This window comes from Ictidomys tridecemlineatus, chromosome 2 (assembly GCF_052094955.1).
Source record: "Ictidomys tridecemlineatus isolate mIctTri1 chromosome 2, mIctTri1.hap1, whole genome shotgun sequence".
Classification (NCBI taxonomy): domain Eukaryota; kingdom Metazoa; phylum Chordata; class Mammalia; order Rodentia; family Sciuridae; genus Ictidomys; species Ictidomys tridecemlineatus.
In genome coordinates, this window is record NC_135478.1 from 232,212,841 (window position 1) to 232,227,687 (window position 14,847).

Below are 14,847 nucleotides of genomic sequence, written 5' to 3' on the forward strand. Positions count from 1 at the left end.
CCCTTTTCCTGTTTGCTTTGTGCTAAGTTTCCACCATCCTTAACTGGTTCAAAACCATGGTGACTAACTAAGATCTTAAAAATCAAGGAGTCAGATAAATGCTCACTCCATGGAAAGATGGAGCCATTGGCAGAGGGCGACAAAGCCCACCAGAGGTCAGAAACCATTGCTGTCGTCTCAGACCCTGAAAGTCTGTGCCGTTAAGAAGACAGGTGTGTGGGGAGACCTCACCGCTTGGTCCCCGAGTCTGCCAGAGGCTCACAAGAAAGTGCACAGTGGACCTGCCTTCCAGACGCAGGCAGACTTCAGCACCCAAGGAAGCCAGAGGGGGTGGAGCGGACTCCTCCCGGGCCTGCACATACCTGTGTGCTTGTCTGTCGGAGTCCTGAGAAGCTCGGCACATTTTGTTTCTTCCTCCTGTATTTCCAGATGAAATCGGCATTCTGGGTGAATGCTGTTCACCTGTTCAAGGTGAAAAGAGAGAGAAGTAACTTAAATTGCCCAAGAGGAAAGCTGGGCAAAGCGCTGCAAGAATGACCCAAAATCTTACAGTTCCAAACTGCTTCCAAAGTAAAATTCATTTAAAAGTAGTGACCTTCGTTTTCCTGGCATGGTTGTTAGAAAAAAAATCTTTACTTTGTAATGGTTTATAAAAACAAGCATAAAACCTAGCAAAATATTTTTTTTCTGAGCAGGAAAATAAATTAGCATACTACATGGTATGTTTAGACCAACCTCTCAGCATCAGGGTCTTCCACCTCGTAGCCCTGCAGCTGGTTCAAGCCAGTGTGTGTGTGTTTATAAGACCACTTGGGGGCCATGCACCTGCTGCCCCAGCACTGTGCGCGGTCTCTGTGACCATTGTGAAGACCCCTGATATGGTCACATCTGAAACAGTCCTATGAATACAGATAAAATTGTAATAATTTTGACTTTATAATTTGGTGTGAAAAGGCTTTCAGAAAGATTGGAAGAAGAGAGGCAGGGGTGAACATCACACTACCGTGGCTGTGTGGCTCCACAGAGACATGAGCAGGTTTATCTAGGACCCATGACAGGGTCCACGATGCTATATAAGTGGTCACTCCTGCTGTCCACCCAGAGGCCAAGGACAGAACAATACAGGGCTCCCAGTTCAGAACATGTTTGGTGGCTAATTTACAAAGAGTCAACCTTCTTTTTCTCTTCTCTGTCAGACTTCAGCAGGTGCCCATATTGCCGGCTGAGCTGAGCTGCCGGCTGCCACGGAGGTCTTTCTGCCTCTCTCTCAATCTCCTTTTCTCTCTTTCTTATCAAACACTCTTATCCAGCTATATGGTTAGTTATCCTCCTACTGATGCAGGCCAACTAGAATTCCAGCCAGGAACAGGATTTCCTAACAGAATTAAAAGGAGCAACTCGTGCTGGACACGGCTGCCAAGTCCACCTGGTTTGGAGAACTTCTGAGCATCTGAGGTTCACCAGATTAGTACCAGGGGCCAAACGCAGCAATCCCTGGCTTCAAACATGCTGGGCTTTCATATGTAAACAAGTCAATGGTCTAAATTTCAGAATCAAGGGCATTATATCCACTTAGAAGAAGAAATTTTAAGGCACTGACAGCACAGCATCTAACACCCCTGGAGCAGGCAGAGCAAAGACTGTTTGGAGAAGTCTGGGGGTGAGAGCAGCATTCACCCCGATAATCCCCGGTGCTTTCGGCCCAAGCCTGGCCCTGGGGTTGCTGGGGTTGGGGTTTGTTCTGGTCCCTCAGCTGTGCCTTCTCTGGGGACCATGGATCGTGGAGCTCCTGGCCCAGGGAACTAAAGACCCTCAGCGGTTCACCTCTCCCCAGGCAAGCCAGCCCCCGCGGCCACAAGCTTGGAGGGAGGGGCTCTGCAGACAGGGTCTGCCCAGGAAAAGCTCCACTGTGCCACGCACTTCTCCGCCTGGGAGAGGAAAGCAGGAAAAGGGGTCAAACCTCAAGGGGGGGGAGTTTTTCAAATAAAGGAAAGAATTCTCGGGAAGCACATAACGTAGTGCTTCACTCATCTGGCAGACTTCTCCGCAGTTTATCTTTTCGCACAGCGGTCTTTTAAAAAAAAGCATAATATTTCCAAAAGGAAACTTTCTTAGCCACGCCACATCTCTTCTGACACACACTAAAATAAATACGCGCCGATAGCAAGGACCAGGGAGCTGGACGGGAGGATTAAGCAACAAGGCAACTCCCTCTGAACGCGAGGCCAGCGCAGGTGACCGCAGTGGCTCCTCGCACCGGGACCCCAGCGCCCCGTGGCACCGCCAGGCCACAGACCGCTCGTCTGCTGGGGCCACAGAGGAGCCTGGACCCCGCTTCGGGCAGACCTGGGACGTGGTGGGGAGGGGAAGGGGCCAGCGCATCTCCCCCAGCCGGGGCCGGACCTCCACACGCGGACAGGGAATGTTGGGGCTCCCCAGGGAACCGGACCCCGGACCGGCCTGCGGCGGCTTGCGCTCCAGACCCCGAAGTGCGCGCAGCCGGCCGCAGGACCCGCCTCGGCCAGAGGGACCCGGTCGGGATGGAGGGCGCACTCACAGGGACCAGCAGCCAGCAGCAGCAGGTCAGCAGCGCGGGCGCCCTCATCCTGGGCTCAGTGCGCCGCCTCTGTCCCGAGCGCCGGCAGCTGCGCTGGCCCCAACATGGGCTCCGGGACTGCTCCGAGCGCGGCGCCGAACCTCCGTCCCCGCGGGCAGCGCCGCCCGCCCGGGTTGGCTCGCGCCCCGCCCCACGCCCCGTCCCCGCCCCTGGGCCCGCCCCGGCCCCTGCGCCCCCGCCCTCCCGGGAGCGCACCGCCCCTCTCCACGGTGCCTCCGCGTCCCGCTCGCGGCCCCTCGGTCTCCGCCACGCGCCCCTCCCGCCTTCCCCTCTCCCCGCCGGGCCCCTGCGCCCCTCCGGGCCTCCCCGGCCGCCGCCTTCGCGAGTGGGGAGCGGGCAAGGGGATGCTCCCCCGGGGGAAGGACGCCCGCGCCTGTCCGACTCCAAAAGCGAGAACCTGGAACAGGAGGAAGCGGCGCCTGGTGCACCTCCGCGAGAACCGCGAGCGCTGTGCAGCCACCTGTGCCCTCCTTCCTAGCACCCCGAGGACGCCCCAGAAACCGGCCCGGAAGCCCGCTTAGGGGGTGAGCTGCTGTAGGAGCCATGGAGTCGCGTGGGGTTAACCGAAGAGGAAAACTCGAGTGCGTTTCGGTGGGGAGCAGACAGCCTGGAAAGGGGGCAGTGCAGAGCCCAGCGCGGTGGACCTGGGCCCGTCCCAGCGCAACTGGTGAAGCCCACCCGGAAGCCGCCTTTCCAAACCGCAGCCGCAGGTGGGTGTGAGGCGCAGGTGGGTGTGAGGCGCAGGTGGGTGTGAGGCGCAGGTGGGTGTGAGGCTCTGGAAGACCTGTTGGCCATTCGGGACGCCAGTCCAGGGAAAGCGCTAGCTGCTGGGACCCTGAGCGTGGAAATGCACTGAGAAATAAAACAGGTAACGATTTTGTTGTTGTTGTTGTTTGAATTTTATTCAGAAACAGTTTCAAACACAGAAGTTAGAACAGTAGGAAACACACTCTGGTACCTTTTACCTGGGTTCGCGCTTAACTTTTCATCTCATTCAGGTCTTCGTTTTCACTTGACTCCTCCCATCCCCTCAGTGAATCCACCCACCCTCTCCCTTGTCTGTCTGCCATCTTCCATCTACGGTGGCTTTCTGGTGGGGACCCATGTGAGAAAACAAGACCTGGACCTCAGGCTTGTAGCTTGGGGTCTGAAAGCTGGACCCTGGCCCCACGGTCAGCTTTCCTGGGCAGACCAATGGAGTCGGAGCATTTCTAAATGGCAGCAGCCCTTGTTCTTCCACCTAGAGGGTCACTGCAGTGTCAGAAGGGTTAGTGCTGGCGGCCTGCCTGGGTGGGAGGGATGATGGGTCCTCCTGGCTGTGGGTGGGAGGGATGATGGTTCCTCCTGGCCGTGGGTGGGTGGGATGATGGTTCCTCCTGGCCGTGGGTGGGAGGGATGATGGTCCCTCCTGGCTGTGGGTGGGTGGGATGATGGTTCCTCCTGGCTGTGGGTGGGTGGGATGATGGTTCCTCCTGGCTGTGGGTGGGAGGGATGATGGTCCCTCCTGGCCGTGGGTGGGTGGGATGATGGTCCCTCCTGGCCGTGGGTGGGTGGGATGATGGTCCCTCCTGGCTGTGGGTGGGTGGGATGATGGTTCCTCCTGGCTGTGGGTGGGTGGGATGATGGTTCCTCCTGGCTGTGGGTGGGAGGGATGATGGTCCCTCCTGGCCGTGGGTATATCTGGAGAAGTAATGTCACGATGAGGAGACTCAGGCAGACAGGAGGGAGGGAGGGTTCATCTTTCCTCCGGGATCTTAGATGACTGTCTCTGGGACTAGTGAAGGGGCAAGGTAAAGGACCAGAGAAAGGGTATCCAACAGATGGAGCCCCTTGGGCAGGGGAGCCCTGGGCCCCCAGAGCTCAGGGTAGGAATGTGGCTGCCCAGGGGGAGGCTGACAGCACAGGAACTCTGATGGAGGGGAGCAGGGTCAGCGGTGCTCGCCAGCAGGCTAGGCACACCTCAGGAAGGACGCCCAGCAGAGGCTCCGTCCACTTCTCCCCTTCTTCACTCTCAGGCCTCTCCACGAGCCCCTCCAGAGCCACAGTGCTCTGGGGTGCAGCAGTGGGGTGGCCACCTGTGCTTGCTGGTGGGACCCCGGGCCCTGGCCCTGCCAGGCCTGGTGCCAGCAGAGACCTGCCTCCCTGCCCCCAGGTTGGCTCTGACCACTTGCCCCCAGTGTCTCCACTGCAGGGGTCTCGAGGCTCAGGGCTTCCCTCCCGACACGAGGTCCCCTGCAGGGCTCCTGGCACCTCGGCCCGCGGCTGTGGAGGCTTCTGAGGCTGAGTGCTGAGCCAGCAGAATCAAGTCTGCTGAGAGGCTCCTGGAAGGGGAAACCATAGACCTGGGGTTCACCTGGGAACCCTTGGGGCCACCTGGGTACGCCAGAGTGGAAGATGTGTCCTCCGCTCACTGGGAGTGGATGCTGTGCGGGCCCCTGCACCTCCAAGGCAGGATGCACCTTCGTGGACTCTGAGGTCACACTCTGCATGGGCTCCTGGCAGGACACAGGGTCCTCACGGTGCCCACGCCTCCAAGGCCATCTTCAACTTGCAACTTTAAAGAGGTTTACCCTCTGCCTTTATTTTTGTCTTTTAAAAGCCTGGATATTAGCCTTTATTTTTTTTAGTTACATCTTCCCCTAAACACCCGTGAGAAACCTCGGCTGTTGAGAACCGTGTCGGTCCTTTCCCATCCCAGCGGTGGAGTCCTGTGGAAACCAGCAGGAGGCCAGGAGCGGTTGGTGGGGGGCAGCCATGGTGCCTGGGGCCTGGGTTGAGCTTCTGGGTGGTGCTAGTCACCATGGGCTTGGTGCTCTGATTCTCAGCTCCTGGTGCCCCAGGCTTCCCCGTGTTGGGGACCCTGTGGAGTCCTGTGCCCCCAGCGTGTCTGGGCTCCAGCTGTGGAGCACAGTTCCTGCCATGTGCTTGGCCTACTGCTCAAGACGGCCCAAAGCTTAGGTCCAAGGTCAGCCAGGGAGGCCTTCAGGTGACCCGATGACACAGACAGGCTGCTCCCACACTCACCCCAGCTGAGGGAGTCACTCATCAGGGCTGTTGAGAGCCACGGACAAGTCCAGATGGCGCCTGGCACTTTGCCAGAAGGAGGGGTTTGAGAAGTCAGCCAGCGAGCCATTAGGACGATGGAGATTCCTTAATGACTGACGGCGTGTCTAGGTGACGTCAATGAAGTCAAGCTGTGCGTAATCGTCAAGATGAGGATTCCTTATTGGTTGACTGCTGTATCTAGTTTATGTTAATTAAGTTAAGCTGTGTGTCATTAGTTGGGTCTCTATACTTCTCTGTCCTGTAATAAAGCAGCGGTGTCAACCTTCACAAGTTGCTTGTCACCCCCGCCCCTTCCCGGTGACTTTGCCCAGCCACTGGCCAGCCCACTGGGCACAACCTGAGACCTGCAGTCCTGCGCTGGTGGGTGGAATGATGGGTTCCGGAAGCTGAGCGTCCTGTGCGGGGGAAGCTTGGCCTCCTTCCGTGTCACAGATCTCTTCTCCAGACCTGTCCTCCTCAGGCCCTGCCCCGGGCTGGGGCCGGGCTGGGGTCGGGCCATGGGGTGGAGGGGGTTCCTCTTCTGCCTGCTTCGCCTCTGCTCCACTGGGGCCCTCTGCAGTCAGAGAAAGGGAAGGTCTGGGGAGCCCTAGGAAGGGCACAGCCTGGTGGCCATGGCGTGAGGACGCAGAGGGAGCTTCGCGGGTCCTCGGGCCTCCCCTGCCCCTACACGCGGCAGGCTCCTCAGCGATGTCCCTCCCCCTGCAGACACCACCTTTCCACCGTCCAGACGCCACCTGGTGCCTCTCCTGCCAGCTCTGCCATCGGGGCCGCCTCTCCCCTGTGGTCCTCCGGTCAGGGAGAGGACAAGGCCTGGCCCCCAAGTGCTGTGTGAGGGAGGGAGAGCAGTGCTCCTGTGGCCTTGGAGGCTGGGAGGTCACAGCCCTGGGGGAGCACGGGCTGACCCACGGAACCCTTGGGGCCGTCTGGGCTCCGCAGTCCAGGGTCCAGCTGTGTTGGCCTGTGGGCTGAAACTCCGACACGCCTCTCTGCGTCACCTACAGTGCCCAGCTTGAAATGCGCAGGGAGCCTGGGCCGGAGGCCTTTGGATACACCTGGAACAAGGTGGCCGTGGGTGAGAACCAGCTGGGAGTCTGCCTCTCAATAGACTCCATGCAGCTGCTTCTAGAGAAAACGAGCAGAGTACAGAGAGCTCCCGGTGCCCCTGGCCTCTCGGCAGTCTGCCACAGCTGCCGGGGCACGGTGGCGGGCTCCCACCCACCCGGGTTGTTGACCCCTGCTCCTGGTTTACCTGGGGCCCCACTGCTGGTATGGACCCTTCTGTGGGTCTGCACCGATGTGCAGGGACATGTACCCACCATCTAGTAGCATGCTCTCACCAGCTCTTCCTGTTCCTCCGCTCGCCCTCCTAACCCTGGAAACGTGACCCTCGCAGCCTTTCCCACATGGTGCCCAGGAATCCTGCAGTGTGCGCCCTTCAGACTGGCTTCTCTCCCGGCATTTGGGATCCCTCTGTGGCTGCAGGGCTTGAGCTCAGCTCTTTGTAGCTGTCTCCCTGTCTGATCTGCCGCAGCTCATCCACTTGCCTGCTGAAGGATGTCTTGGTTGCTTCCAGGTTGTAGCAACTACGAGTACAGCTGTGTTAACAGCCGTGTGGGCTTATGTGTGGACACAGATTTTAAGTTCCTGTGAGTAAATACCAAGAGCACGATTGTTGGCACCTACAGCAACTTTGGTTTTGTAAGACAATTCCAAATCGTCTTCCTGAGCAGCGCCGCATCTGCAGCCCCCAGTCAGGTAGTGTCAGTGTTTCTGCAGGTGAGAGTTCCTCCGTGCAGTGGGGGTGGCGTGTCTGGAGCCTGGCCTTGCCATGGGGATCGGGGTGTCCTGTGCTGTTCTGACTTGCATCTCTGAGGACATGTGATCCAGAGCTTTTTCTCATATGCTTATTTAACATTTTAAATCTTCTTTCTAGGTATCTGTTCAGTTCTTTTATAAATCATTTTTTTTTTACTGTTGAGTTTTAAGACTTCTTTGTACATTTGGATACTGATCCTTTATCAGACACATGGTGTGTGAAGATTTTCTCAGTTGTGGCTGGTCTTCTGATACTTCCTACAGTGTCTTTTGCAGAGCAAAAGCTTAATTTTAATGAAGTACAATTTAACAGTTTTTTTTTCTTTCTTTGATCATCCTTTTGGTGCAGCTAAAAAGTCACTGACAAATCCAAGGTCACCTGTATTTCTCCTTCGGTAGTTCTAGAGTTTGGCGGTGTGCACTGAGGTCTCAGACCCATCTTGAGTTGATTTGAGAAGGGTGTGCTTTCTGGGTGTGGGTTGCAGCCTGTGCCAACGTCACTGGCTGGAGGCTGTCACTGCTCTGTTGAATCACCTTGCTCCTTGTCCGGGGTGCGCTGACGGTGTCTGTCTTGGTGTCTGTGCTGCCTGCTCATCCTCGTCTCTGCGTCTCTGTTTCTTTTCCAGTGTCACACGTTTCCACTCTGCAATTTTAAAGTAAGCCTTGAAGTCAGGTAATGACAGTGTTTCAGCTTCGGTCTTCCTCAATATTATGTTGGCTACTCTGAATCTTGTTTTTCTACTTAAATTTTAGAATGAGTTCGTTAATGACCACAAAATAACTTGCTGAGATTTTGATTTGGATTGTGTTGAGTCTGTAGATCCCTTGGAGAAGAACTGACATCTTGACAAATTTTGTTTTCTTGACCATGAACATGGAATATCTACCAATTGTGTGGATCTTCTTTGATGTCTTCCATCATGTTTTCCTATGCACTTATTTTTTTGGTACTATGGCCTATGGTATTAAAATTCTAATTTTTCTGAGGTTTAAGAAAGCAGTTGACTTTTGTCTTTTGTGTATTACTCTCACATCATGTAATTTTGCTGTACTCACCTATTGGGTGGAGAAGTCATTTTTATTCTTTGAGATTTTCTACCATCATGTCTTCTATAAACAAAGACAAATTTTATTTCTCCATTGTAATTCTGTATATCTTTATTTCCATATATTTTTTTTTTTGGATTGTCAAGAGCTTCTAGTACAAAACTGAATAGGCACAGGCACAAGGGACGTCCCCACTTTGTCCCAGTTCTAGTGGAAAGCATCTAGTTTCTCACATCAGTTATGAGACTGATTGTAGATCTCTTTTGCATGTTTTTTAGCAAGTCAAGGAAAGTCCCTTTTATCTCCCAGTTTGCTCAGAGTTTTTTTTTTTTTAAAACTTTGAGTATGTGTTGAATTTTGTCAGACTCTTTATGTCTCTCTTGGTATGACAATATGATTTGTTTTCTTTAGCCTGTTGATACGATGGAAAATGTTGATTTTTAAATATCAGTGCGTGTACCTAGTATAACACCCACATGGAGGTGGTGAATTTTTCTTTAACATATTGTTGGGTTTGATTTGCCATTTTGTTGAGGATTTTTGCATCTATGTTCACAAGGCATATTATTGTATGGTTTTATTTTATGTGATGTTTTTGCTCGATTTTTCATGAGGGTGATCCTGACCTCATAGAACGAGTTAAGAAGTACTCCGTCTGCTTCTGTTTTCTGGAAGAGATTATATGGAACCAGCGTTGTTTCCCCCTTAAAGGTTTGGAGGCGCTCACCAGCGAACCTGTCTGTGCCTGGGGCTTTCCGGACGGGGAGGTCACTGATTATCGACTCAGTTGATCTGACAGACATGGCCTGCGTGGATCACCTCTTTCTCTAGAGTGGTTTGGTGGGTGGTGTTTTTCAAAAAATTGGTTCATGTTTTGTGGGTTGTCAGACGAGGGGATCCTTAAGTTCCTTTGTCACCCTCTCAGCATCCCTGGAACCGTAGTGAAGGTCCCGTGCATCTTGGATATCAGTGATTTGTGTTTTCTCTTGTTCTTAGTCTGGTGAGAGGTTTATCAGTTTTATGGATTTTTGTGAAACATTCATGTTTAGTTTCATCAATTTTCTGTTTTTGATATTTTCATTTTTTGCTGTTTTTACGTTTCCTTTATCTTGCTGCTTTGGATTTAATTTGTTCTTCTTTTTCTGTTTACTAAGGCAAAGGATTAGAGGGCTGATTACTTTCTGATGTATGTGTCCAGTGCTACTGATTTCCCTCTAGCACTGCTTTCCCTGCGTTCTGCATATTTTGATATTTGTGTTCTTTTAGTTAAAAATATTTAAGTTTATCTTAAGACTTTTTCTTTGGACCATTTTTTATTTAGAATTGTGTTGTTTATTCTATATTTTTAAAATATTTTTATTAGTTGTTGATGAATTTTTTAAAATTTATTTGTATGTGGTGCTGAGAATGGAACCCAGTATGTCACACATGCTAGGCAAGGACTCTGCCACTGAGCCACAGCCCCAGCCCCTAGTCTAGTATTTTATTTTTATTTTTATTTTTTAATTATTTATTTTTTTATTAGTTGCTCAAGACAACACAATGATCTTGACATATCATACATTTGATTCAAATAGGGTATGATTCTCGTTTTTCCACGTGTACAGATTGCAGGATCACACTGGTTATACATCCATGTGTGTACACACAGCAATCCTGGTGTCAGTGGTATTCTGCTGCCCTCCCTATCCCCTCCCATCACTATTCTCTACCCATTCTACTGTGACACTTCTCTCTCTCTCTCTTTTTCCCTCCCCCCCTCACACCATCGTATATGTATTTTGTGAACCCATGAGGGTCTCCTTGCATCTTCCCCTTCTCCCTGCCTTTCCCTCCCACCTCTTTTCCTTGTTTCATGGTAATCTTCTTCTCATGCTCTTCCTTCCTACTCTGTTTTGAGTCACCTCCCTTTTATCAGAGAAGACATTCAGCATTTGTTTTTTTAGGGATTGGCTAGCTTCACTTAGCATAATCTGCTCTAGTGCCATCCATTTCCCTGCAAATGCCATGATTTTGTTATTTTTTAGTGCTGAGTAATATTCCATTGTGTATAAATGCCACATTTTTTAAATCCATTCGTCTGTTGAAGGGCATCTGGGTTGGTTCCACAGTCTAGCTACTGTGAATTGTGCTGCTATGAACATTGATGTAGCTGTGTCCCTGTAGTATGCTCTTTTTAGGTTTTGGGTATAGTCCAAGAAGGGGAATAGCTGGGTCAAATGGTGGTTCCATTCCCAGCTTTCCAAGGAATCTCCATACTGCTTTCCAAATCGGCTGCACTAATTTGCAGTCCCACCAGCAATGTACAAGAGTACCCTTTTCCCCACATCCTCGCCAGCACTTGTTGTTGTTTGACTTCATAATGGCTGCCAATCTTACTGGAGTGAGATGGTATCTTAGGGTGGTTTTGATTTGCATTTCTCTGACTGCTAGCGATGGTGAGCATTTTTTCATGTACTTGTTGATTGATTGTATGTCCTCCTCTGAGAAGTGTCTGTTCAGGTCCTTGGCCCATTTGTTGATTGGGTTATTTGTTTTATTGTTGTTTAACTTTTTGAGTTCTTTGTATACTCTGGATATTAGGGCTCTATCTGAAGTGTGAGGGGTAAAGATTTGTTCCCAGGATATAGGCTCCCTCTTTACCTCACTTATTATTTCTCTTGCTGAGGAAAAAACTTTTTAGTTTGAATCTGTCCCATTTGTTGATTCTTGATGTTAACTCTTGGGCTATGGGTGTCCTATTAAGGAATTTGGAGCCCGACCCCACGAGATGGAGATTAGGGCCAACTTTTTCTTCTATCAGACGCAGAGTCTCTAGTGTTTTAAAGGGCTCCAATCGTCTTTCTGTTATATACTCTAGTTAATTCTGAGAGTGTATACGGTAGGACTTCCTTTCTTTTAAATTGGTGGATGTGTGTTTTATAGCCCTAATGGGGTCTATGTGTCCCACGTGAGATGGAGAGGAATGTGTATTCTGCTGCTGTGGAATGAAGTATTCTGCAGGTGTTAATTAGATGTATCTGATTGCTGGTGCTGCTCTTGTGTCTCAGGAGCTGTTCATTTCCCATACAGGGCGCAGGCATCCTGCTACACGTGGAGCCCTCTGTGTCCGCTGCAGTCCTGTCGGCTTCTGTCTGCCGCGTTTGGTGCTCTGTTGTCCGGCTCACGCACACAAGGACTGTCGTGTCTGCTGTGAATCATCGCACAGCGCCCCTCTCCGCTCCGATGGCTTGCCCTGCTTGGAAGTCTGTCTGGTCTGAAGTTGGTGTAACTGCTCTGTCCTTGTTGTACCTTCCTCAACGTCCCCTTCGGTACCGATGGGTCTTTATGTTCCGAGTGGTTTCTGAAGACACCTCCTGCCCCGAGTCTTTCCTTGCCACGTGGACAGCATGTAGACCTTCCTGGTGGCTGGCACAGGTGTGCTCTGGGTTCCACCCACTGCCCCCTTCTTGGCTTCTTCATCCCGCACCTGTCCTCTCGTCTGCGCTCTCTGGTGCAGTGGGACACTGTGTGATTCTCTTTTTCTTCCAGCACATCGCTAGCCCTTCTGTCTTTTCACTCTTCAGGGGAACCGTTGCACTGGGTCTGCAGCATGTCGTAACGACAGATCCAGGTCCACTGGTGAGGAGCACTGCCCTGCTCACGGACAGCGTCGGCAGGACACGGCATTCCAGCCCTCCTCCACCCCTGGCTTCTACGTGATACTCGCCAGCTGCAGTCATCAACTTCGCTGCCATGGTCATTGGCTCTTTATGCCTGATTCATAATAGGATTCTCGGGTTGGTTTCTTCCTTAATTCTTCCTTTCTTTTGGAGGTCTGATTTTCTGACCTGTGTCACTTCCCTTCTCTCACAATGACTTTTTCAAACACTTCCTGCCAGGCCAGGCTACGGCAACGGATTCTACCTGAGAAAGCCCTTATTTCCTTGTCATTTTTGAAGATTGATTTTGCTGGATGCAGACTTCTGTCAGTGGGCTTTCTCTCAACACTTTGAATATTTCACTCCACTCTTTTCTTGCTCGCCTGGCTCTGGAGATGAAATCTGATGTAATTCTTGACTTGGGTCCTCACTGTGAAGGTTCTCTCTCTTTCCTCTCCGTCTTCGGTTTTCTGCGGTTGGAACGTGGTGTGGAGGCACAGCAGGGGTTCGCTGCTCTCTCTCATCTGCCACGGTGGCTTCAGTGTTCTTCCTCTTTCTTCTTCTGGTCTTCCCACTGTGCGGGCCTTGCCCCTTCTGGAGCTGACCCCGTCTCTTGGAGTTTCTGTTGTGATTCCTCCTTCTGTTCTCACTTGGGGGCCAGTGGTGGAGTCCCACTTCCCATCTTTTCAGCATCACTGCCTTTCGCTGGTCACGCCCAGTCTGCCCATGAGCCTGCTGAGGGCCTGGCTGGCCTCTGTCCACCAGGCCCATCTCCTCTGTGTCTCCCTGGTAGCCGCTGCCGGTCCCGGGATCCTGGTCTGGTGATTCTAGCATCCCTCTGCCTCCGGCTCTTCAAACGTGTGCGGTCTGGGACGTGCAGCTCCTGCCGTCGTGTCCCCTGTTACGCAGAAGCCCTGGGGGCACTGGTGTGGTGAGGCAGGTGGGGTGAGGGCTCCGCCGCTCCAGGCCGCGGCTTCACACGTGCTCAGTTCCCACCACCCTCAGGGGGCTCAGGAAGGCTGGAGGGTCTGGAATCGGGGTGTCCTCCCGGGGTCCCTCAGGCACTGATAGTCCCAGCAGGCGAGATGCTGTTTGACCATCTTGATTCATTTCAAAAGGCTGACTTCCTGCTCTGGAAAGGCCAGGGATGTCTCTGTGAGATTCCCTGTGAGCACCCCTTGTTGCCCTGGGTCTGGGCCCTGGAGTGAGCTCCCTTGGTCTCTCCCAGCCTCCAACACCCTCCAGCCTGGTTTCCTGGGCTGGGATCTGCTGCAGCAAAGCCTGGTTCTGTCCTCTCTCCAGCTGGGGCCGAAGCTCCCCTCTTGCCTCAGCTCTCTGGTGGGTCAAGGGGCAGGTGCTGGTTTTCGGGCCGGTCTCCTTGTTTCTTGTGAAGATGGCTGACAGCGTCCAGGCTCCCTCTATGACGGCCTGAGCTGCAGGAGCACTGAAAACCTTTTTCCTTTCCTTCCTCCTCCTCCTCCTCCTTCTTCTTCTTCTTCTTCTTCTTCTTCTTATTATTATTATTATTATTATTATTATTATTAAGGAAAAATGCAAGCTAGAAGGGCGTGGAATGTTGAACGATGGTTTGCAAATCTGCTGGGTGACTGCTCAAAGTGTTTTCCAGAGTATAGGTCAGGGATCCTCAGCATTGACTTGACACTGGTTAAATTTAGGGAAAGTAGATCAACTGACGAGTTGATGAGGAGATTAACCCATAGACCAGTGCTAAGACTTCCTGTGCTTTTTAGGACCCTGGAGCCTTGGCAGTTACAGCTTTATTCTCCCTCCGGGCAGCTGACTCCACAGAGCTGACAAATGAACCCCAGGGGTTCTGCCTCTGCTCCACCAGAACCCTGCAGAGCCCTGCAGACTGACCTTCCAGCACAAAGAAGGGCGGGTAGGCCCCTCCCAGGCCTCCATCGCCAGCTCTGAGTCCTGGCTCCTCCTCCCACCATGCTGTGGTGGTCACCAAAGCAGTGTCCCTGCAGGTGAATCATCTGGGACAGGTGCCCCCACTGCTCACCCACAGTGGCCAGCCCCCTCCTCACCCACAGTGACCAGCCCCCTCCTCACCCACAGTGACCAGCCCCCTCCTCACCCACAGTGACCAGCCCCACTCCTCACCCACAGTGACCAGCCCCCTCCTCACCCACAGTGACCAGCCCCCTCCTCACCTAGAGTGACCAGCCCCCCTCCTCACCCACAGTGACCAGCCCCCTCCTCACCCACAGTGACCAGCCCCCTCCTCACCCACAGTGACCAGCCCCCCTCCTCACCCACAGTGACCAGCCCCCTCCTCACCCACAGTGACCAGCCCCCTCCTCACCCACAGTGACCAGCCCCACTCCTCACCCACAGTGACCAGCCCCACTCCTCACCCACAGTGACCAGCCCCCTCCTCACCCACAGTGACCAGCCCCCTCCTCACCTAGAGTGACCAGCCCCCTCCTCACCCACAGTGACCAGCCCCCCTCCTCACCCACAGTGACCAGCCCCCCTCCTCACCCACAGTGACCAGCCCCCCTCCTCACCCACAGTGACCAGCCCCCCTCCTCACCCACAGTGACCAGCCCCCCTCCTCACCCACAGTGACCAGCCCCCCTCCTCACCCACAGTGACCAGCCCCCTCCTCACCCACAGTGACCAGCCCCCTCCTCA

The 14,847-nt window shown here is 53.1% G+C and overlaps 1 protein-coding gene and 1 long non-coding RNA gene across 5 annotated transcripts in view; one reads left to right on the forward strand and one right to left on the reverse strand.

The window, feature by feature from the left end:
- Positions 1-2,729, reverse strand: part of Vipr2 (vasoactive intestinal peptide receptor 2) — a 149,526-nt gene extending 146,797 nt beyond the window's left edge. For all 4 annotated transcript variants that reach the window (XR_013435589.1, XM_078040955.1, XM_078040954.1 and 1 more), the window contains exons 1-2: positions 2,558-2,729; positions 363-462 (exon numbers count right to left, since the gene is read on the reverse strand). Coding sequence is in view for 3 of the 4 variants with exons in the window: in XM_078040955.1 (XP_077897081.1) it covers positions 363-462; positions 2,558-2,605 (148 nt within the window). In the remaining variant the exon portion in view is untranslated. The remainder of the gene's footprint in view (positions 1-362; positions 463-2,557) is intronic.
- A 70-nt stretch (positions 2,730-2,799) lies between these two features.
- LOC144370457 (uncharacterized) overlaps positions 2,800-14,847 on the forward strand; it is a 30,836-nt gene continuing 18,788 nt past the window's right edge. The window contains exon 1 of the long non-coding RNA XR_013430440.1: positions 2,800-3,327. This is a non-coding gene — a long non-coding RNA (uncharacterized LOC144370457). The remainder of the gene's footprint in view (positions 3,328-14,847) is intronic.